This window comes from Rhinichthys klamathensis, unplaced genomic scaffold, assembly GCF_029890125.1.
Source record: "Rhinichthys klamathensis goyatoka isolate OS25496 unplaced genomic scaffold, OSU_Roscu_1.1 h1tg000004l_1, whole genome shotgun sequence".
NCBI classification, from domain to species: Eukaryota; Metazoa; Chordata; class Actinopteri; order Cypriniformes; family Leuciscidae; genus Rhinichthys; species Rhinichthys klamathensis.
The window spans coordinates 5,352,622-5,378,259 of NW_026606557.1; the positions used below are offsets into that span (position 1 = coordinate 5,352,622).

At 37.1% G+C, this 25,638-nt stretch overlaps 1 protein-coding gene across 1 annotated transcript; it reads left to right on the forward strand.

The window, feature by feature from the left end:
• Nucleotides 1-43: 43 nt before the first annotated feature.
• On the forward strand, nt 44-25,246 carry atp13a1 (ATPase 13A1). The gene is made up of 25 exons (XM_056252191.1): nt 44-534; nt 704-793; nt 1,448-1,711; nt 2,584-2,739; nt 3,146-3,215; nt 5,616-5,722; nt 5,799-5,928; nt 6,704-6,759; nt 6,956-7,082; nt 8,165-8,302; nt 8,398-8,518; nt 8,729-8,886; nt 9,078-9,253; nt 11,133-11,243; nt 11,312-11,437; nt 14,015-14,123; nt 14,211-14,404; nt 14,525-14,621; nt 15,875-16,059; nt 16,155-16,269; nt 20,951-21,147; nt 21,224-21,366; nt 22,288-22,399; nt 23,221-23,364; nt 25,000-25,246. Exons 1-25 carry the CDS (start codon nt 208-210, stop codon nt 25,108-25,110), a joined length of 3,564 nt encoding a protein of 1,187 aa, XP_056108166.1. The 5' UTR covers nt 44-207; the 3' UTR covers nt 25,111-25,246.
• Nucleotides 25,247-25,638: the final 392 nt, after the last annotated feature.

Here is a 25,638-nt window from a genome sequence, read left to right on the forward strand (position 1 = left end):
AAATCTCCACGCAAGAATTATTTACCGGATATTGCGTCACCGGCGTACGTGCTTGCGTATGCGGAAACTGTCGTATGTGTCTGATATTTTTCAGAAATCTGAAGAGTGGCCAGACAACAGGCCGGTGCGAAGCTGACTTTTTACCATCAGCGCCTGCAAGGAGGAGGTGGAGAGTAGGAGGGTCGACGGAGGAAGGCACACTCTAGAATGGATGAAGCTAAAAAAGAGGGAAATATGGCCGCGGACGGCGTTGATGGCACGGGGGGGACGCGGACGCAGACGCGCGCACCGAGCGATGAGCTGGTGAGATCAGTGTCTCTCCACAGCCGCAGATCACGCGTCCTGCACGGTACGGTATTCCCGTTCCTCCTCCTCTACCCACTCTGCTTATATACGTGGTTTGGGGTTTACGGGGCATCCGAGTATGTTGAAGCCGGCCTGCTGGCGCTCGCCGCTCTCGGGATCGCGCACGTCCTGACAGTGCTCTCTGGCTACTGGTCCGTGCACGCGCACTGCTGGCTCACTTGCTCAAAGGTGATAAATGACACATAAAACATATATGTGCAATATAAGCATTGTTTTGAAAGACTAACACGTTTGGGGGGGGGGGGTTGACTAAGTCAAAAATCCAAACATATGTTTGGAGTGTCTCATAATAATGCACAGTAAGCTGACTGTAATTATGCAATTATATTTCAAACAGGAGTCTGATCCAGCCAAAGCCACATTTGCAAAAGTTATACCAACACCCAACAATGGTTCAGCTGAATTAGTGCCTCTTCTGAGGGATAAGGTGAGAGATTTTTTCCCCCTGGTGTTTAGGGGTCACATTTTGTTATCCTCAAAATAAACCCAAGGTAATAAACGTAACCATTTTAATTCAATGAATGTAGTAGATTTTGTAATATTTTTATATAACTTTCAATTAATACAGTTTAAGTTAAAAATAGAAAAAAAAAAATTTCAAAATCCATTGCAAAGAAGGCATATTTGTGCCATCTGATGGGAGAAATAAACAAAATCATATAATTCCATAACCAGTAGATGCCTATATAGTCCTAAATAAACACAACGTATTCCCTAGTTGCTTATAAGATCGTTTTCTGACATAAATTCTTACTTTTATTAGGTTTTGCATTTGGATATAAGTATATATTTAGACATCACCAATGAATATTTCACCATGGTTGAGTTGATTGTACCCTAAAAACTGCTCCTTATTTTATACAGAGTATTATACAAATACTTTTGTATTTGGAAATAAATTAAATCTTAAATGTATATGATTTTCCAGTATTTAGATTTCAGATTTTCAGAAGTTCTTATCTATAAATCATGGACACCTTGACAAATCATGATAATTTATTGGTCAAAAGGTGTTGAAACCCCAAATGTAGGTTAGATGAAACCTACATTGTTTGTTGTTTTTGTTTGTGTTGTTGCGCAGGATGAGGATGGAGCGGAAAGCCTGTCCTTTGAGTTCCAGAAGATCCGTTATGTGTACGACAGCAAGGAGAAGAAGCGCTTTCTGCAGGTGGCGTTCCCGATCCACTTTCCCATGAGTCATTTCCAGGACTGGAGAGGTTATCAGGAAGAGGCTCAGCTGCGGGCTGCAGAGAAGCTCTACGGCACCAACCGCGCAGAGATGATGGTGCCGGACTTCCTGGAGCTCTTCAAGGAGAGAGCCACAGCACCCTTCTTTGTCTTCCAGGTGCGTCTGCGGTGCATGTGCCTTTGTTTTACTGATATGCAGTGCTGGGCAGATTACTCACAAATTGTAGTCAGTTACAGATTGCAAATTACATGGTGAAAATTGTAACGTAATCTATTACCTTGCACATTTTAGGTAATGTATTCTGGCTACTTTTTGATTACTTTTGACCTAATTTTAAAAAGACAAAACCTTACAAAGGCAATAATACATGGTACTACAGAGATGACTCACTTGAGTGATAATTCAAATAATAATTAAATGTGTATCAGGAGTTGATTAGATCTGCAATGATGAGAAAACAGTCTTTAAAAGTGTAAATTCAGTGGTCAAGTGCTGTTGCCTCTCCTTCATGTAATTACAGCCACTTGACTAGTGGCTGGTGGGTGCAGTTTCGCATATCTCGAAGACTTTGAGCATATACATATATATATATATATGATAGGCTTTTTTAGAAAGGAAAATTAAAGAATTAAAAAAGAAGAATTGAAGAGAATCAATAAATTCTGTATCATTTTGTAACACTGTGTGAATATGTAATCAATAAAAACGTTAACTGTAGTCGGGTTACTTTAAAATGTAATCCAATCCAATTGCAAGTACTTAATTTTTGGAAGCTGTCCTCCAGATTACATATAATCAGTTACTACTCAGCACTGCGTATATTTATGGGGCGTTTACCTGATGTATTAATGGCCTGTACATTATAAATGTATGAATATACTGTAAATGCGTCACCTTATGGCTGGGCTTCTCGATCCTGGTTTGGCTTTTTAACACTGAAAATGTGTCAAATATACATCCCGCGTCCAGGATTGAGAAGCACTACCCTGTGGGTATGGAATGACCTGCATGGCTTTGTTCTCCTGCAGGTGTTTTGTGTGGGTCTGTGGTGTTTGGATGAGTACTGGTACTACAGTGTCTTTACGCTCTTCATGCTTGTGGCGTTTGAAGCATCTCTGGTGCAGCAGCAGATGAGGAACATGTCAGAAATCCGCAGGATGGGGAACAAACCTTTCATGATTCAGGTAACTGCGACTGCTTTCAGCTTCCAGCTCCAGTTTTTGTTCATCTGTTGTGAAACGCCCATGTTTGTCTACTAACTCTTATCGAAATGTTCTTTATAAAGCACACGGTGCTGGTTCTGCCTTCTGATTGGTCAATGCAGCATTCCATTTGTGATATAGTAACATGTACAGCTACCATATTTATAAAACATTCTGTTATTGTATGCTTGTCGGGGTCTATATGTTTTATTGAAAGTATGAGGAGTACGAAAGAATATGCTTAGTAAAATAATGGTTTATGTAGTAACTATTGGATACATAGTAACTATTTTATGAAAGTAATCTCTTGCCTTATTGCTTAATTTAAAAAACAAGATTTAGAATAAGAGCAATATGGTATAATTTAAGCTTTTTCCACTTGTAACAGGTCTATCGAAACAGAAAATGGAGGCCTGTATCCAGTGATGAACTAGTCCCTGGAGACATTGTCTCAGTTGGTGAGTTTTATGTATTCCTGATTTGATTGTAAAGCGCTTTGGATGTACAGTAGCCCATTGTAAAGCGCTATATAAATGCCTCATTCATTCATTAATCTGTCTCAGGGTTTTTCCTGGGTCACAAATGGTCTTTGGTGGTGGCAGACGAACACACACACACACACACACAGTAAAAAGTACTCTACCCATGTGAACTGCGAGCCCAGTACTGACAATACATCCAAAATAAATGCAAAGAGAAAGGTTGTAAAATTAATTATCCTATTTATTAATGAAATGAATGACAATCACTGTCAGGACCGATCATAAAACAAAGTGCTTAAAAAATATTTTATATTTAAAAATCTGTAAATGTATTCATAAAAAGTCACTGAGTGACTGATTTGAAAAGTTAGTGATAAAATGAACAGAAAAGTAATAGAAAAAGTGTCAGGTCTATTATTTAGATTTTACACTCCAAGACTTAATGCACAGATCGTATGACATACAGTATCAGATTGTTTTGTTCTGTCCGTTGCTATGGTTATCACTCACTGTCAATCGGATTCAGTCGCGCATTTAAATACGGTTGTCAGTCCAGAAACTTTGCATTGTGTAGTTAGCAGCATGAAAAATGTATATATACAGAAAGCCAACAAAGATCACTCAAACTGTCAATTTCAGTTCAGCGCGAGGTACACAAAGCTGCACTCTTGCGAAAACTCACGTTATAGTCAATGAAGCTGTGTAATGAATCTCTTATTGACATCGTGTTTGTTTATATTTGGTTGGTTATAATGATTCGCGAGCGTGCAGAACTCGCGCTGAACAAAAACTGCCTGAGCAGATTCGGACTAACTTAACTTAAACACCTGATTTACGATCGCGTTCTCTCGTCAGGTATGTCTCAATGCTGAAAAAACCTAAATAGAAACCTTACACAAACATTAACTGGAGCATTTTAAAGGGATAGTTCACCCAAAAATGAAAATTCTGTCATCATTTACTCACCCTCGAGTTGTTCCAGACCTGTACGAGTTTCTTCCTGAAAAACCATCAACCGTCTGGTTACCTACATTCTTCTGCTAAACACAAAATATATTTTGAAGAAAGAAACTCGTACAGGTTTGAAACAACTTTAGGCTGAGTAAATGATGTCAGAATTTTCATTTTGGGTGAACTATCCCTTTAAAGCAGCCAGCTATCAGCAGGTACCGGTACTGTAGAACGACGTTTGATCAAATTATTGGCTGGATTCATTAAGAAAAAGATTAATTATGGTGGCCGCCAAAATATTTTCAATGCAGGAAAATCCCTGTGTCTATAATGGCATTCGGAAGCTCCACAAATATTTGTACACTTGAGATATGCTTAAAAATATCTGAGAATCTTTGCATTTTTTATACTATTACTCATACTTTAAGCACGTTTGTATATACACTACTATTCAAAAGTTTGGGGTTTGTTTGTTTGTTTGTTTTTTTGAAAGAAATGAATACTTTTATTCAGCAAGGATGCATCAAACTGATCAAAAGTGACAATAAATGTAAAAATGTAAAATAAATGCTGTTTTTTTTTTTAAACTTTCTAATCCTGAAAAACTTATATCATAATTTCCACTAAAATATGAAGCAGCACAACTGTTTTCAACATTGATAATAATCAGAAATGTTTCTTCATCATATTAGAATGATTTCTGAAGGATCAAGTGACTGGAGGAATGAATTCAGCTTTTGTATCACAGAAATAAATTACATTTTTTAATTAGGGCTGTCAAATGATTAATCGTGATTAATCCCATCCAAAATAAAAGTTTTTTTTACATAATATATGTGGGTGCATTGTGTATAATTATTTTATATATATAAATACACACACATGCTTGTATATATTTAAGAAATATTTTCATGTATATACTGTATATAGATTTATATATAATTTATATTATATATAAATATAAATATTTTATATATAAATTATATATTTTTTCTTAAATATACATGCATGTGTGTGTATTTATATATATATACAAAATAATTATACACAATGCACCCACATATATTATATGTAAAAAAAAATTTATTTTGGATGTGATTAATCGTGATTAATCATTTGATAGCCCTAATTTTAATATATACTCAAAAAGTAAACTTTTTTTTATACAGTATATATATATTGTAATAATATTTCACAACATTTTTGATCAAATAAATGCAGCCTTGATGAGCATTAGAGACTTCTTTCAAAACCATAAATAAATCTGACAGACTTTTTGAACAGTAAGTTTATACTGTTAAAAATCATTTGGCTTCTAGTTGTCACATGTTTCTAGTACTGACTTCATACATCCAGGAAAAATCCAAATGCTAATCTAACACTCACTAGCATGTTAATGAACATGGGTTTGTCGTGTGGTCGCAGGACGGTCTCCTCAGGATAACCTGGTTCCCTGTGACGTGCTGCTACTGCGAGGCCGCTGCATTGTGGATGAGGCCATGCTCACGGGAGAGTCTGTGCCTCAGATGAAGGTGCGTCGTCCGGTTGCTCTCTCCACAGAATCGGCGGTGAATCTGCTGTCTGTAACTGGCTATGTTGTGTCTGCAGGAGCCTGTGGAGGACCTGGACCCTGACAGGATCCTGGACCTGCAGGCAGACTCTCGACTTCACATCATCTCAGGTGGCACCAAAGTGGTTCAGCACAGCCCGCCTCTGCGAACCAGCGCCGGACTGAAACGTCAGTACTCGCAGCTGTGAACATGTGCTTTAGCCTAGTAAACCTTAGATTTATTCAAGTGTTAAGTCAGTGAATTTCAATCTGCTCTGTATTGTGTTGGTAGTATATGTTAATGAACAACGTTTACTCGTTTACTCGCCCACGGACAGTCGGTGGCGATGGCAGTTTCTTTACATTTTCCCCCATTCGATTGGCCTAAAACACCATGTTCGTGGTCATCCAGTTCGAAGTTTTTTAGATTTTCCAGCAGCGTTCTCTCCGTATTAACGATTATTTGTAGCCTTGAGTCACTGCCTACAACGCACTGGATCCTTCATTGGAAACCGAAAGTAACTTACTCCCGCTAAACGCTTACTCTTTGAATTCTTGCACCCGGGAACAATACAAGTCGACACCATTATGACTAAAAGTTTGCTAGGCAGTATTTCCTATGGTGTTTGACTCTGATTTGACTTCTTGAACAAGAAAAAATGTAGGATGGGACTTGATTGGGTTGTTGGGTGGTTTGTGGTTTCCTGTTGCTGTGATGTCATGTGAGTGACAGGTTGATCCCGCCCTCAAGCCAGTAAACGCATTATCAGGAAAGAGAAGAGATGAGCTGCAAAGTTATTTTGATTAAAGATATGAATTTAAAAAAAACGATAAAATAATTTACAATGAAAACAAGAATTGTCAATTTTGATTTCATGGTGACTTTAAAAGGTTAAATATGATTAATATCACAGTTTAAAATTGGTATGTAATTATACTCCCCTTTTTTCTTGTCTCTTCACAGCTGTAGACAATGGCTGTGTTGCTTATGTTTTGCGGACGGGATTCTACACTTCTCAGGTGAGGTGCTTGATCAAGTGGCCTGTTTTTGAAAGTCATTTGTTTGGACATTTTGCCACTATTTATGTGGAGGACGGTGGAATATTAACAAGAAGCAATTAAGAGAAGACTGAGGGATAGGGTTGGGAAAACGAGTCGCAAACCCTCTCCTTTAATCTTGTGTCTTAAAAATGTCTGAACTTTTGTTGTTTTTTAGGGCAAATTATTGAGAACGATTCTGTTTGGCGTGAAGAGGGTAACGGCCAACAACCTGGAGACCTTTATCTTTATCCTTTTCTTGTTGGTTTTTGCCATTGCAGCAGCTGTGTATGTTTGGGTCGAGGGTGAGTCACGTTTATCTGTAAAATCTCCTTCCACAGGGATGGGCAGGATAGTTGACTAGTTGTCCAAAAATCAACTGATTAATTAGTGCGGTTGATTAGTCTTTATTTGTTTATTTTTAGGGGAAGTTTTTTTTTTTAAGAGGACACTAAAACCTGCTCCAAAATGTCACAGGGAATGTATCTCCTTTAATAACTGCTTAATTACAATTTAAGATAAGTTAAATATTTCAACTTGTTAAAGCCTGGAATCTCTGTTTAGTTCAGTTGTGTGCTGTGTCTTGGTTGTTTTTTAACTCAAGAACATATTTTGTGTCAACTGCCCCTAAAAAACCCACTTTTGCTAATTTAAATGTATTTTGTACTCTTTACAAGCCCTTGTGGGATAGTTGTACATTCCACGCATTTTGTTTTTACATTTCTAAAATTTGAAAAGTTTAGGGTTGGTAATTTTTTTTTTTTTAAATTTTTTTTAAAAGAAGTCTTATGTTCACCCAGGCTACATTTATTTAATGAAATCTACAGTAACAACAAATATGATGAATATTATGTGAAAATATGATGACCATTAAAAATAACTGTTTTCTATTTGAATATATTTGAAAAAATAATCTATTCCTGGCTGTGATCAAAGCTGAATTTTCAGCATTACTCCAGTCTTCAGTGTCACATGATCCTTCAGAAATCAGTCTAATATCATGATTTGCTGCTCAAGAAACATTTCTTCTCATTATTATCAGTTAAAAATTTTTTTAAAATTTTTCTGTAAATTAAGATATAAAAAAAAAATCAAGACTCTTTGACGAATAAAAAGAGCAGCATTTATTTTAAATAGAAATATGTTGTAACATTATAAAAGTCTTCACTGTCACTTTTGATTAGTTGAATGCATCCTTGCTGAATAAAAGTGTTAATTTCTTAAAATCTTACTGACCCCAAAATGGTAGCGTGTATCTTATTTACATAAAAGTGATATAAAATTGCTCGCATATCACATAATTTTTTTAGTGTTTTATCAGTGATCCTGGAGGAGCATTAGATATAATGTATCAGCTGTCTCATACTTCCCTCTCTGTGTCTTTCAGGGACGAAGGACCCGAGCAGAAACAAGTATAAGCTGTTTCTGGAGTGTACTCTGATCCTCACGTCAGTAGTGCCTCCTGAATTACCCATAGAGCTCTCCCTGGCTGTTAACACCTCTCTCATAGCGCTGGCCAAACTCTGTGAGTGACCTCACTGGATTCAACACGATCATCATGACTGAATCTCACTGTCCTCTCCCTTCTCAGACTTATCCTCTAATATTCTTCTCTTCCAGATGTGTTTTGCACAGAACCTTTCAGGATCCCCTTTGCTGGGAAAGTGGAGATTTGCTGTTTCGACAAGACTGGCACCCTGACAAGCGACAGCCTGGTTGTTCGTGGCGTCGCAGGGCTCAGGTAAAGCCTGCAAGTCTGGCCTCTGAGCTTTTAGGTTGTAGAATACTGTTTCCAATCTAGCAAATTACAGAACTGTGTGCGTACAGAACAGGATTAAGGTGAACTGACAACTGAATTTAGCGCGTATGTGCCCTATGACGACTTCCACTTCTGAGAACCCTGGAAATGTGAAAATATTCCATTGTCTATTTCTGTTCCTCCTTTCCTTAGAGATGGGAAGCAAGTGATGCCCGTGTCAGAGATCCCAGTGGACACTCATCGGGTGGTGGCTACGTGTCATTCGCTGGTCACGCTAGATGATGGACAGCTGGTGGGTGATCCGCTGGAGAAGGCCATGCTGACCGCAGCGGACTGGACGCTCACTAAAGGTCCGATTTAAACAGATCCGTTAGACTACACTAGTCTACAATGATCATTAGGTGTAATTTTATCCACTCTCCATCATGTTCTTTTGTTAGAAAAATATTTAGTCAAAAATGCAGTCATTTTGAATGATGTTCGGTTAACCCAGTACACATAAATTCTCAATGTATTGCATGCTTTCTGTCCCTTTGTTTAGATGAGAAGGTGTTTCCGCGCAGCATAAAGACTCCAGGGCTGAAGATCCACCAGAGGTTTCATTTCGCTAGTGCTCTGAAGAGGATGTCAGTGCTGGCGTCATTTGAGCGAATGGGCTCCACTGAGCTCTGCTATATCTCAACCGTTAAAGGTGCACCCGAGACCCTGAAGGACATGGTGAGCATCTCTTTTGCTCAATGTTTTTTTTTTTCGGGGTAGGTTGCCAGGTCTTTCCCCAACCCCCCCCCCCCCCTTATTACATGGCTTTGCATTCACACCTAACCTGCATGTCTTTGGACTGTGTGCCGCCCAAAATATACCAATATTTGTGCTGTAATTTAGTTTTTTAAATGTTAAACCATCAAGCTTTTTTTAAATATAAAATATACAATTGAAAATATATGCGCTGCGAGTTTCAGAGAGAAGCGTGGCACTGCGATCGTTTGTAGCTCATGATGGGGTTTTAGTGGTTTAACCCTCTGGTTATCTTCGGGGTCTTTTTGACCCGCAAATGACTTTTGGTGAATTTTTAAAAAAATGTTCTCTTTGTCCAAATGGTATGAAAACTTCTACGCCTCTTAACACTGTCTAGATCTACCAAAAAAATATATATATATTGGAATGATATCTGTTTTTATGTTAGCGTGAAAAAAATGCCAGCACTTGTTATCTTCGGGGTCCCTGGAGACCCCGCATAGTGAATATACAAAATTCATCATCAAAATCAGAAACAACGAAGAAACAACGCAGATCACATAGACAGAAATAAAGTGGCACACTTCCAACAATGCAAAAAAAAAAAAAAAATGCACACACACACACACAGTAATACATTTGTAAGGCTATACTATGCATACTGCCTGCAGTGCACTGACGCATAAACACCTGCAGTGCACTGTAAACGAGACTGTATGTATGTGATGACCACCAATTATTGTTCCTAGTTGTTCGATTTTTTTTTTTCCCATTCACTGTTTTTTTTTAAGTAATTTTATTTTTTTACTGCTTTATTTGCTCATTTGTTATTGCTGTTCAGTTCATTGCATTTTGATGTTCATGTCATGTATTTTTACTCAATATGTAATATAACTGTTCATTTCTGTATTTTTTTTGTTCTGTTACAGTTAGTAAAATTGTAGAATTAAAATGGTAGAATTATATTAAAAACAAATGATTGAAATAAATTATAAAATCTAAAGACTCCAACATTTGGAGTCTTGTTCAGGTTTGATTCTAATCATAATGTAACATTATTGAAAAACTTTTGTCTGTACAAAAAATGCTAAACTTTGGCAAAAAGTTTTTTTTTGTGTGTTATAATTGTGATTTTATAATATTTAGATATGAATCCAACTGGAAAAACTTGTGAAAAGATATGTAGTTTGGTTAATCACATAGCAAATAGCTTATAGTGGAGGTCTATGGCCATCTAGTGGTTAAAGTGAGTTTTTTTTTTTTTTTTTTAACTGCATTTTCCAAAAAAATGGGCAAAAATCTTACATTAAATCATTTAAAATGATCCATGTTATCCCCATAAATGAAAATTAGAAATCTGGGTCTTTTATAAAGTAAATTTGACATAAAATGCTGTTTTTTGTAAAAAAGCCTATTTAAATAAAATATTTATTTATAGAAATTTAAAAGATATTAAAAATCCTCCAAAAACTGCACAAATGTTGAGTAAAAACATTAATAAACAGACTAAAATTACATTTGTAAAAAAAAAAATATATATTATTCTGTTACAAAATTAAATGTTATTGTCTGGGGTCCCTGGAGACCCCAAAGATAATGAGTGTAGACACAAATGAAGATAATCAGAGGGTTAAGAGGATCTTTGGTTTCACACCTTGAACCAACCTTGAAGGGAAATCTCATTGGTCCAAAATCCTGCCCCACAAATGTTCTGATCGACTGATTGTTGCTTCTAGTGAGGGTTACATCACACCTAATATAAAATGAATGTTATCCATTGCTGCCATTTTGACTTATTTTGTGCATTCACCTGTAGGTTGTTGGTCATAAATAGTTTATTAAGAGATTGTTGTTTGTTCAGTTCTGTGAGTGTCCGGCCAGCTATGACGAGGTGCACAGAGAGATGTCACGGGAGGGAGCGAGAGTTCTCGCGCTGGGATACAAAGAGATGGGGCATCTGAGCCATCAGCAGGTATGTATTCACCGGTGACCCCTGAATGAAAGGCTGAACGCTGTTGTAATCCCTCTCTTTGTGTGCAGGTGAGAGAGCTGAGCCGTGAGGTGCTGGAGTGTGACCTGCGCTTCGCAGGGTTCATGGTCGTGTCCTGTCCACTCAAGACCGACAGTAAAGCAGTGATCCGAGAGATACAAGAGGCCTCACACCATGTGAGTGGATCAACTTCATATGTTGACGTGTGTTTGCTAACAGTTGACATGTGGCCTCCATATTAATGACGCTGTTAGAAATAATAAAAACAGGTGGGTTTTTGTATTGGAGTTTGAAAGGATCACTAATTTATAGGTCCGCCTTTAACTTTTCTAGTCTAATAGTAGTCGTTCATTTAAGCCAACAGTCTACTAATCGCATGTTTATGATATTAATTTAATTACTTGAATTTATACACTGGGGTGGCATTGGAAAATGGTTTGAGTTTCACGACTGAGAAAGGAAATTTTATGTAACATGTAATGTAACATTGTTCTACGATATAGGGATATTCCAAACCATAATATTGAGCCTTTTAAAATATAAATTGAGAGCAAAAAGTCACGCATAAAGCTTGCCGATGTGCACTGGCAAAAGTAATTATGAATCTCCGGGGGGGGGGGGACAGAATGGAGGCTGTATGAAATTTTGAAAACATACTTCCAATGTTATAAATATTGCTTAATTCTTGTGATTTGTTTATGTATACACCACCGTTCAAATGTTTGGGGTCAGTAATATTTTAGTAAAATCTTGTTTTGGAAAAACGAATAGTTTTATTCAGCAAGGACAAATTACATTTAAATACAATTTCAAATAAATGCTTTCCTTTTTGACCTTTCTATTCATCAGGGAATCTGTTAAATTGTGTTAAAAAATATTGTTTTAAAGGATAATTCCGGTATTTAGCACTTTGAGTCTATTTTCTAGTTTGTTTTGGATGAACTAGAGTGGTGGACACAGAAATTTTGACTATTTTAGAATCGCCTCTGACCGCTTCAGAGTGGCTATCTATGGGCATGCACAAACATGTCCTTAAAACAACCCTTAACGTTCGTTTTCAAAACTGTCCAACTCACCGAGACAGGACCCATCGTCAAAATTTCTGTGTCCACCACTCTAGTTCATCCAAAACAAACTAGAAAATAGACTCAAAGTGCTAAATACCGGAATTGTCCTTTAACATTTAATAATAAGAAATGTTTCTTGAGCACCAAATCGGCATATTAGAATGCATTCTGAAGGATGTTTTTGTTTTAATTGAGAGCAAAAAGGCACGCATAAAGCTTGCCGATGTGCACTGGCAAAAGTAATGATTATGAATCTGGGGGGGAAAAAACAGAATGGAGACTGTGGAAGTATGATTTCATAATGTTATAAATATTACTTAATTCTTGTGATTTGTTTATGTATACACCACCGTTCAAATGTTTGGGGTCAGTAATATTTTTGTAAAATCTTGTTTTGGGAAAAACGAATGGTTTTATTCAGCAAGGACAAATTACATTTAAATACAAAATATTCCTATTTCAAATAAATGCTTTCCTTTTTGACCTTTCTATTCATCAGGGAATCTGTTAAATTTTGTTAAAAAAATATTGTTTTAAAGGATAATTCCGGTATTTAGCACTTTGAGTCTATTTTCTAGTTTGTTTTGGATGAACTAGAGTGGTGGACACAGAAATTTGACGATGGGTCCTGTCTCGACTTTTTGACTATTTTAGAATCGCCTCTGACCGCTTCAGAGTGGATGTCTATGGGCATGCTCAAACATGTCCTAAAAGCAGCACTAAGTAGGAATTTCGTTTTTGTCAAACAGCGACCCCTAGAGTCGCTGTGGAGTACTTGTACTGTCGTGAATAGCACTCACGCAGAGATGGCTCGCACTCACGGCCGGATCCCCTCCCCCTGTACACCGGTACCTGTTCAGTAGGATGGACGCTGTAACGAGTGGAAATAAGGTGTGGCCCCTTTAAGAGCTGCGCGCCCAACACCACATGTATACGGCGCCGGGTTATTTCTGTTTGATGCTCATTTTATCAGATCTGTTTTTTGCCGTAAAGCAATTCGTTACCTCGCAAGACCTGATATCACACGATACTTCCTGACACGCCGGCCCAAAGTTGCAAGGGTGGTTTTGCGGCTCACAGGCACCAGGGGGGTGCGAGACGACCACCATTCAACACGAAATCAGTAATATAAACACTACAATGACTCCAAAGCTGTTCGGTTAAGGTAAAAAAGTTACTTAGTTCACCTTTAAAACAACCCTTAACGTTCGTTTTCAAAACTGTGCAAGTCGCCGAGACAGGACCCATCGTCAAAATTTCTGTGTCCACCACTCTAGTTCATCCAAAATAAACTATAAAATAGACTCAAAGTGCTAAATACCGGAATTGTCCTTTAACATTTAATAATAAGAAATGTTTCTTGAGCACCAAATCGGCATATTAGAATGAATTCTGAAGGATGTTTTTGTTTTTGTTTTATTTTACCACATTCAAAGTGATTTGAAATCCATTTCCCCCATTTTTTTCTGAATCTTATCACAGAATTCAAGGCCAGATTTCAGTCCTAATGTTGATTAAATGTGTAAAGTTTGTATTGTAGCGCAGTATAGTTTTTTACATTTAGATTCAGAAGTTAATTTTTATTAAATCTATCAAGAAATAGTTTTCCAATGATTGCCATTTAAAGTCCTCTTCCTTTGGCTGCCTGGTTGGTTTTCTAACGTTTGTCACATTCTCTGTCCACAGGTCGTGATGATCACCGGTGACAACCCTCTAACTGCGTGTCATGTGGCCAGAGAGCTGCATTTCATCCAGAAAGAGCACACGCTCATACTGCAGCCAGGCCCCGATCAAGGTGTGTGTGTGTGTGTGACGCCTCTGACAGAGAGCTGGAGGAACATGTTCAGAATCCATTACATCTGTTCGTTACGTTTTTATGCAGATGAGTGGCAGTGGGTGTCCATAGACGACAGCGTGTGCTTCCCTCTACCTCCTTCCTCCGTCTCAGATTTGATCAGTCGGTACGACCTCTGCGTGACCGGAGAGGGGCTGACCAGGTTGACCTATGAACCCCGTTTACTCCACGCCCTGCTTCCTCACGTGCGAGTGTTTGCTCGCGTCAGCCCCAAACAGAAGGTCAGCTTTCCACGTTTGATAGTGGAATTATCACACTCGGTATTCATCGAAACGTATGGTTTGGTTTGTTGTTGAGCTGTTCATCATGGTTAACAGTGTTGATTTTTCATGTCTGTGCAGGAGTTCGTCATAACTAGTCTAAAGGGACTGGGTTTCGTTACGCTGATGTGTGGAGATGGCACGAATGATGTCGGTGCACTCAAACATGCCCACATTGGTGAGTCATTCAACATACTTGTGTCATCAGACATTTATGACAGACATTCTCCATGTGTAATTTACAAATATAACAGTAAAAAAAAAGTATTTTCCGGGTCATTCAAGATGAATGATTCATAGATGGTCAATTTAGCTCGTCACAAGGTTTAAAACAAGCGAAGATTGCGATGTGCAGTCTAGAGGGTTTAAAAGCAGAGAAGCGTGTTTTGTTGTGTATCAACACCTACATTGGTTCACCTACAAACATTTTTTATATGAGTTGTTACCTAAATTAGACAGGACAGCAATTTATTTTCATATACAAAAAGCTATTTATCCCGTGTGAGGAAAATACTATGTGTGATATTATAAAGACATTTTCTTTCCAAAATTAGCTAATTTGCTTTTATTTTGTTACTGTACTAAAGCCATTTTTTTTAAAAAATCTAGACATTTTTTGCTTTGTTTTTTAATTTATATTTTTACCCTCTTTTAAGAGTTATTTGTATAACCCTGAAGAGACCCATTTACAATTAATTTTTATTTGTGGTTTGCTTTTCACAATAAATATTGCTCCAGAGCAGAATTTCTTTTTACATGTTAAATGATAACTATTTACACAGTCAATATTTATAGATTGAGAATAAATAGATAACTAAAATAATTATGATTACAGTGAATTATTACATTTCAAGTTTCCAGACATTTTACAGAGATGAATGGTCTGATGAAGATGAGAAGATGAAAATTTGCGGATTGAGAATATAGATTTTTAAAAATACTTTCTTACTAGGAACTTTTTTACTTGGTAAAATATAACAATGAGTATGCTAGTTCAGGTCCATTAAATAATAATACTAATAATAGACACAACTTTAGATTTTATTGAAGTGTTGGAATGTTGAAATTAACATTAACTGAGATTATTAAATTAGACTGCCTCATAGATCTCAGTTTTCCAAGACAGTGGGAACCCTGGTTATTCAAAGACAAAAACACATTTTTGAGGGGGTGAATTTAAAATAAATAAATCTTGTTTTAGCTTATTTGAAATCATATTGAAGTAATCTTGAGGCCCCTATGAAAGTTTGCGAGGCCTCCTACTTGAGAACCACTGCTCTTTTCACAAACATTAACTGTGCTCTTTTTACAAACTAAGTGACAATTTCCTTGTCACTCGACAGCATGTCTCAGATGGTTTTGGACTGAATCTGGAACATACTTCAATCGGTACATGTACCCATATCGTAACATGTCCTTTGTGTTTACCAGGTGTGGCCTTGTTAGCTAACGCCCCAGAGCGCATGCCTGAGAAAAAGAAGAGAAGCAAAGACAAAGAGTTCTCTGTAGATGCCAGACCTGGACCCCCAGTCCCGAGTTCAGGGGTCAAACTCGGCTCCCGTGCAGCCAGGCAGAGAATGATGGCCCAGAGAGAGGAGCAGCTAGCTGCACAAAAGGTGGGGGTTTTTATTTAAAACTTCAACGTTTATGAAGCTTGAACCATTTCCTCCATATATGTAACCCTATATTGCATAATTGCCTTGTGTCATAGGAGAGGATCAGTCAGGTACTGCGAGAGTTAGAAGAGGATCAGATTCAGGTGGTTAAACTGGGCGACGCCTCCATTGCTGCTCCATTCACCTCTAAACTCTCCTCCATACAGTGCAGTAAGTTGAACATGTTTTCCAGCAGTTTATGCTTTCATTTTAGGCTGTCTACATTAATCCGGATACATTTGAAAACGCACCTTTTTCTCCGATTTCTGGTCCAAACTGATTTTCGTTCTGCGAAAACTGAGATAAATTTGTAATGTGGACTTTTGAGAAAGGTATTCAAAAATGATCATGCATGTTTAGTAGGGGTGTAACGATACACGTATTTGTATTGAACCAACGGTTCGTTGGACCATTTTTCCTACCGACCAACATTTCGTTATTTCAAATGTAGGCGCGTCGCGCGTCGCAAGTGCGCTCATAATAAGAGACGCTGGCGTGACCACAACATTGCTCAACATCAAATGGCAAATGTAATGTAAGTGGAACGAAACTGAGCTACTCGTTATTATGAGGTTGACGGACCGCTTATCAGTTTGGACCAATGCAGCGGGAGCCGATCTTAATCAAGCAGCACTGTTAATACACAGCGAAATCCAGTAAAGAAAAAAATTGAATTCGCCAGTGAAGTAATAACATCGCTGCGAGATCTAGTGAGGAACTTTCACATTTCTCCGTTATTAACGGATCAAACAGCGCTGACGTGGAAACCAGGAAGAAACATTGTGCCATGTATGAACTATCCAGTGTCCACAGATCTGCAACATTCACCGTGGGTTTACTGTAGTAACACTACTAACTGTAGCCATGGAAGTTTGGCAGGAATAGTAGGCTATAATGCTTTCAAGTAACATTACGTCGGTTTTATTTTGACATTATGAATACGATTGCTGCCCTCAAATGTTAATCTGAACTAAAATAAACCTTTGTTTATAACTACTACAATATTACATTTCATTTTGTCCAAGGAGCTGTTTTGTTTTATAAGCTCCTAAGAAAAGTCAAGTATAGCTCCATCATTGCTCAAAGTTTATGATGTTAGTTTTAATAAAAATATAATTAAAAAAATTAAATCAAGGACATTTCTCTGGCATTTCTTTCTTTTTGCTGTATCGGAAACGTACCGAACCGTGACACAAGTGTTTCGAACCGAACCGTGAATTTTGTGAACCGTTACACCCCTAATGTTTAGTCACGTGCAGTGTTGGGGAAAGTTACTCTTAAAGGTAATGCTTTATAATATTGTGTTACTGTGTAATAAAGTAACTAATTGCGTTACTTATTACTTTCCAAAAACTGTGTTACAATGATGCGTTACTCCCTAAAAAGTAATGAAAAGGTTACTTTTTTTATAGAAAGTAATGCGTTATGATATATTGTCACTCCCTGATGAAGTAACTAATTACATTGCTTATTTACTTTTTATGGAAAGTAATGTGTTGCGTTACTTTTTCTCAGCTATCTTCCAGGTGTTTTTTTCACTGAGAAGTTATTTTTTACATGTTTAACACAGTTATGCATTCAACTACAGCCAGTAACGTGCGGTGAAGTCTTGTCATGGGTAGGCTGTGACCTATCAATGTGGCATATTCACAGGGGCGTAATTTTCCGCTGCGATCGGTGCCGCGGTTACAGTGTATCTCGTGGCTCACGCAGTCTTCACATGCACGCGCGGAGACTTTTTGTTCGTTCCGGTGAAACCCCGAACCTCTGACATGCTCGGCAAAAGTTCTAACACTGGACCATTAAAGGACTCAAGTCAAATATGTCAGATTCTATATATTTATTCACGTGATTCATTCATTTATACACACATACATACACCTGTCCCACCCACTTTTTAAAACAAAGTTAAGAGAAAAAAGTTAATTTTGATTCAATAGTTTGAAAAATGTTTAAGCAAAATAATTGAACTGAAAGTAGCATGCATTACTTTATTTAAAAGAATTACCCTAAAAATTAATGTGTAAATTTATGAAGTAATGCGTTGTTGCATCAAAAAGTAATCTCATGTAATGCACATTAGTTGAAATGCATTACAAGTAACTTGAGTTGTGTAATGAGATTACTTTTTTTTTTTGTAACTAGTAAAGTGCTGTGTGTGAACATGATGCTTATTGTAGATCTAGACTAATGTGAGCATTTACTCACATCACTGGCACAAAAACAGATTCAGTATTGCTCAAAATTAATAAAAACGGTGAAATGCAATCTCAGAATATTACACAAACCTGCAATAATTACACAAATATACTTTATGTATTTAATCTCACTTTATAAACCAATGTCTTTGCTGCTGACCTTCAGTGATCCACTTCAACCATACTAGCAAAAATGACTTTAGATCAACATCATATTTGTGCTTTTACATTGTTCTTTTTTTTTTAAATGCTGATGTAAGTGTTGAACTTTCTTCTCCTACATCCTATTCTTCTGTGATCCAGAATGGCTTGGTTTGTTTGAGCTGCGCAAGTAGTGTACAGGAGTGACTTTGCATTTCCTTCAGCCCGAGGCTTTTTCTTTTCATTTTTGGTGTGAAAGTGCCTCTACATTTACCAGAAATAGATTTATTGTGATTTAAAAACAAACAAGCAAGCCCAGCCCAGGTGAGAAACAAGTAATGTAACGCGTTACTTTGCATAAAAAGTAACTAAGTAACTCAATTAGTTACTTTTTTAGGGAGCAAAGCATTATTGTGACGCATTACTTTTAAAAGTAACTTTCCCCAGCACTGCCAGTGTGTGCCTGCTATGTGCTATTCACTTGCACAGTGTTGCTAAAGATAAATGTTTCTTTCTACAATCTTCATATTATATTCCTGCAAAGATGACAAAATTGCTGTCATGCGGGAAAACATGAGGCGATTGAGTGCGACCTACACTGTAAAAAAATCTCAAATCATTATATTTTGTTTCTTTTTTTACATTGGCTTTTTGGGGTTTTACTTGCTTTCCAAAAGTTGAGACACACCAATAAGTGGTGGGATATTTAGCAAATAAAATGAGTGTGCCAGAAAAATAGCGCGAGTATCTGTATCATCTCATTGAACTTTTGGTAACGCTTCCTTTTACAGTACTTACGTGTACTTACAGTGTACTTACCTAGAAAGTACTGGCTAATATAAGGTAAGTACATGGGTTAGGGGTAGGGCTGAAGTCAAGACCACCTTTGTCGAGTCCAAGACCAGGACTAGTCGAGTCCAAGTCAAGACCAAGTCCAAAGAGGTTAGAGTCCAAGACAAGACCGAGTCCAAAAAGGTTCAAGACCGAGTCCAGGACAGGAAAAAAGTCTTGACATTATGACATTAAATGACAATCATTTTGGGTTATTATTTGTTGATCTAAAAGCAAAAACAGTGTCACAACACCCAGGATTTTTAAGTATAGAGACATTCCCCTTGATACCATATAATCTTCTAATCTAAAGAAAAAAGAATGATGACATATGGTGATGCCTCATAATAGCGGTGTTAGAACTGATACAAACACCAACCCACTACTATTACCACTGCTAGGTACTAGTAGCCTACTGAGCATTTAAGCAAATAAATGACAATATAGCTTCACTCCAGTAAAATATATCTGTGGTAATTTCTTCACGTTAAACCGAACTTTTATTTTGACGGGTTTCTGAGTGTATCTGACGATGAAATGCTGAAGATAAACGTGTACTTGAGTATGTGTAGTACATGAACCTGCGGCACTCACTTGCAGAGACTCGCTGAACAATCAGATTTGATAGCAGTCTTTAAAATTCACAGTGACTAGTCCATATAGCAATTTCATATTATGATCGGCAGTGAATAGACAGATCTGTTATTTCAGCTATGCGCCGGTATTGCAGTAGCAAATAGAAAAGAAATCGCACACGCGCAGGTCGTACTTGTTAATGACGGGCACTACAATCTGAGGTAATCTGCGGAGGTTTCTGTGGAAGTCTGCGGGTGCATACTACAATAATACGTTACTGGGAACATAAAAAAAGACACCTGGACTCGGTCGAGACCAAAAGCCATATTTGGCAAGACCAGTGGCCGAGACAAGTCTGAGTCCGAATACCAGCGAGTCCGAGACCATAGAAAAACGCTCTCGAGTCCAAGACCGGACTCGAGTACTACAGCCCTGGTTAGGGGTAGGTTCAGGGTTAGTACCTAGTTATTACCCAGTAACTATAATGGGCTATATGCACGCATAACTTCCGCGTTTGATGCAAGGATGCTCTTGCGTTTCCGGTTGGGGAGATTTAAAGCGGAGGAAAACCGCGGAAAACGGGATTATGGCAGAGTCTTCAAAATTTACTGTCCTCTCGTCTTTGAAACGAAACTTTAATACGTTTAGATGTAATTTTATATATAGTTATGTTTATTTAATATAATAAACAAAGAAGCATAAACAAAATGAGGGGTGTCTGTTGTGTCTGTTTTTGTGACTAACGTTTCTTTAGTATAGCAATAGAGTATAAAAACCAATATAAATTCTCGGTATAGCATTGGACTCTACGATCGGCGGAAGTAATCCAGCATCCTCAGACCTTCACCGGAAATACCGCCGTGCATAGAGCCCATTACTATAATAAGTACATAGTAAGTACATGGGTAACAGGACCGTAAAAGGAAGCGTTACCGAACTTTTACTATATCTTACACATGCGGGGTAAGATGATTTAAGTGTGCACTAAGGACAATAGTGTGGACTAAAACCCATTGTATTGAAACGAATACGCCGTTTTAAAATGCATCCGGATTATTAGTCCTACCTGCGGTTTGCCTAACTTTTTTTGTCCCGCCTGTTTTCAGTCTGTCACGTGATTAAACAGGGTCGCTGTACTCTGGTGACCACCCTGCAGATGTTTAAGATCCTGGCGCTGAACGCTCTGGTTCTGGCCTACAGTCAGTCTGTGCTCTACCTGGAGGGGGTCAAATTCAGCGACTTCCAGGCGACCCTTCAGGGCCTGCTGCTGGCCGGCTGCTTTCTGTTCATCTCAAGGTCAAAGGTGAGATGGTAATGTTTGGTAAAGTCGTTTGATGAACTGCGTTTCACTGACTGTATGCGCTATCTGTTCGTCTCAGCCCTTGAAGACCCTGTCCAAAGAGCGGCCTTTACCTAACATCTTCAACCTGTACACTGTCCTCACAGTGCTGCTGCAGTTTGGTGTTCACTTCTGCAGTCTGGTGTACCTGTACAAGGGCGCACAGAGCAGAAGCCCACCCAGGTATGCATGGGATACTTATCGCCACAGGGAAAATCCTGCCAATTAGTTTGTAACTGGGAATCTTAGAAATATCGGTTACACTTTATTTTAAGGTGTTCTTGTTTCAGTGTTATTATACATTTACGGACTGAGTAGTAATAATCAACTACATGTACTTGCTATAGGGTTAGGGTGTTTTTTGGGGTTGGTATGCACAATTTATAGTAATTCCTATAGTAACTAGAAACTACTTGTAACGTGTGTAACAAGGACACCTTAAAAAAATAAATATCATCTTATTACCATTTACTGTAGTACGAAGTTGTATATGTAAAGCCCAAAGTAAACTTCAGTTTTGGAGAAAAAATTATAATAAAGCATTTTGTAATCTTGATTAATTTCTATACATTTACATATGCGATCTATATACACACACACACACTACTTTTCAAAAGTTTGGGGTCTGTAAGATTTGTATTATTTTTGGTAGTGCATTTGGGGAAAAAAAACTGTAATATTGTGAAATATTATTACCATTTAAAATACTTTTTATATTTGAATATATTTTAAAATGTAATTCCCATCATTAATCCAGTCTTCAGTCACATGCTGATTTGATGCTCAATGAAAATTTCTTATTGTTAGCAATGTTGAAAAATGTGCTGCTTAATATTTTTGTTGAAACCATGATCATTTTTTTTTTAAGTATTCATTTCTTTCATAAAAATATAATCTTACTGACCCCAAACGTTGGCCTATGATCATTGTCGACTCTCTTTTAAAAGTAAATGACTTCATAACGCTATCAGTGTTCAGTCAGTACCAGTCATTCTTCACATGCGACGTCATTCTTCACATTTGTGTTTGATTTTCATAACATTTGCAATCTGGCTTCATGTTTCACCTCTTTTTCCCCCCTCTCTCTCTCTCTCTCTCTTGCAGGGCAGAGCGGTTTGTGGACCTGTACAAAGAGTTTGAGCCCAGTCTCATTAACAGTACTGTGTACATCATGTCCATGGCCATGCAAATGGCCACATTTGCCATTAATTATAAGGTACTTTTAATTTTTAATAATGTGATGTATCGAACATTTGTGAAATGATTACATTTTACTTTCAAAGCTTTTGTAACATGCTCTTCACCTTTCTATTTCATTTAAAGGAATAGTTCACTCCAATATTTTGAGACCCATGAAATTTGACGAATGGGTTACACTTTATTTTAAGGTGTCCTTGTTTCAGTGTAATTATACATTTAAGTACTGAGTGATATTAATGAACTACATGTACTTACTATAGGGTTAGGGTTTGGTTTAGGGTTAGTTGCATGTAACTATAGTGAGAACATGTAACGTGTAACAAGGACACTGTAAAATAAAGTGTTACCAACAAATGCATTGCAGGTCATCATTGCAGCCGCAGTGGTTGAAAGTTTATTTTAGTATAATTTAAATACTATAATTGTATTTATAAATATTTTGAATTAGATTTTATTTTATATTACGAGGTTTTAATTTTAGTTTTTAGTAATTTTATGTGCTTTTGTTATTTATATGTGTATTATAATTATAATTTGTTTTTTTTTTGTTATATTTATATTTAGCTTTTTTATTTCAGTTTTAGTAATTGTAGTACTTAAAAAAAAAAAATAAACTAACTTAAATAAAATCCCTTTTAAGTTGGAAGTTTTTCATCTAATATTTACATTTTATTTTAGCTTTATTTCAATGAACGAAAATGATTTTTAATAGAATTTAGTGAACACTGACAACACTGCAAGCGCGGATGAGTCGGAAGATTTTCAGAGAATTGGGGCGAACTACACTTCAAAATTTCTATTTTAACTGCTCTGATTGAACAAACTTGTCTTGTTCAGGGTCATCCGTTCATGGAGTCTCTGACCGAGAACCGGCCCTTGCTGTGGAGCATCGCTATATCCGGGCTCGCTATAGTAGGGCTGCTGACGGGATCTTCACCCGAATTCAATGAGCAGTTTGCCTTAGTGGATATTCCAACAGAGGTACGAATTCAGGACACCACACTATTCACAAACGGTTACTTACTGCATCAGTGTTGTGACATACTAGTATTGTGATTACAATTGTCTTTGGATACTGTTGTAATTCCATCCTCTATCCAAAATGTTTGCATAAATGTTCATGATCATGAATTTTGTGCTGACAATTAATTAGCATACAAATAATTGCGATTAACAATGTAATTCTAAACAATGTAAACATAAAGGCCTGTTCGGCTGATGAACGATGAAAACATTGACAGCCAATCAGAATCCATCCTGCTGTAACGAGCTCAAGCATTTAAAGCAGCAGAGGACAAAACTCAGCGTGCGCTTATAATAAACAGTTATTGTATGGGGGTGTGGATGCCAATATAGTTATCTTCACAGTTATCGTTCTTTGTGTGAACGGGCCTAAATATGTTATTTGATTTTACTTGGAATGGTATGTAATATAATAAGAAATTATAATAAAATGGACTTAAATGATTTCATTTGATGCTATGAAAATTTGTAGTTTTTATAATTAATAATATGCATTTTACAAGAGTGCATAGAGATAGTGTGATTGTATCCCGCGCAGTTATTGTGGAATCATAAATGCATTGAATAACCATGATCAGATGATTAATCAATAATCACAACAGGCCTAATAAATGTATTCTTTAAAAACCCATATGAAATAGTTTTCCAACCTGGGTACCTTTGACTTTTCAACATATTATTTGAGACATGCTAATCCAATTCTTGGATGGCATGCTATATTCACCCTTCCACAAATTAAGGCCTTAACAAGGTCTTCAATCAGAGTAGAAAGGCTAAAATTCATAAATTCATGGTATTAAATGTTGGAAAAAAAATATATATCTTGTATAAAATGTATATAAATCTATATCTCAGTATTTTTCTTTTTTTATAATACAGATATCTAAACATTCCTAAATCAAGATGCATTTATTTGAGATGTAAAATGAATATATGAAGTCTTGGTTTCACATAAATCAATAACTAATATTTGTCAATGGGGTTTTGAATTAAGGTGATTTTTCTGAGTCCATTGGCAGATATTTGTTCTTGTTTTAATCATAAACTCACTTCATTTTGATCAATTTCACAGAAAACAAGACTTCTTATCTTATGTAATTTTGCTTCTCCGGTAAACGTCTCTTGATTTAAGAATCTTTAGACATTTGCACTGGGGAAAAAAAAGACAAATAGTGAGGAAGAACAGCACTTTGTGGTGTGATCAGATGGTTCAGTAAAAGCTATTTCCATGTTCTAGTGTTTGGGAACAGAGCTATTCAAGCCTTAAGCTATTTTTCAAAACGAATAAAGTAATTAAGATCTGTTGAAAGTTGTATTTTAAAACTCTGAAGTGTTATTAATACAACTCAAGTGTGTTTCTCCAATTTAGAGAACATTTTGACATGTCGTGTTCCCTTCACTTTAGCACTTAAATTTTCTTTCTTTATTTTAAAGAAAAAACCTAAACTATCCAGTATCCACCTTTTATAAAACCTGCACAAACCCTGTATATATAGTATGCAAATTGGCATTTGACCTCTTATCAGTGGCGTACATGTATATCTATTTACAATGAATATGTTTTTTTTATTTTTATTCTTTGTCTCTTTGCAGTTCAAGTTAATAATAGCCCAGGTCCTGGTTGTGGATTTTGTTGCTGCCCTGCTGGTGGACCGAGTTCTGCAGTTTCTGCTGGGCAAAGGAACGCTGAGGTTGCCTAAATGAACTGTTATTGCCAACAGTCTCACCAAAGCAGCTGCTGCCCCCCGTGACCAGACTGTGAACGGGCTTTACAGGAACACGGGACTGGCGGCAAACTCTGCGAGATGCGAAAGGACGGGCGTGAAACTCAATACTGTAACACACCCCAAGTGTTTCCTTTTCCTCCCTGTCTCTGTCTTTGCTCTTGTCTTAATCCTTTAGCTTCATTTTCTTTCTACTGACATCTTTAACCACCCCCTCCGCTCTGAAGGCCAAGAAAACTACAGTATTGTGTTGAGGGTGAGAGTGAGAGTGTTTCAGTGCGGGTGAAGCTATGACAGGGGCGTACTGAAGAAGTGTTTCTCTTTTTCTTTTTTTCTTTTTTTTCATCATTTTGTAAAAAGACAAACCTCAGAAAGACTTATAAATGACCAAAAAAACTCTTGTGTTGTTTATTTGCACGACTCTTTCTCGTCGAGACTTTTGGCAAATTTGAATGAGAAAGTAAGTTAATTTTGTACTGCTTTGGTTTAACAGCAATGTATGATGATA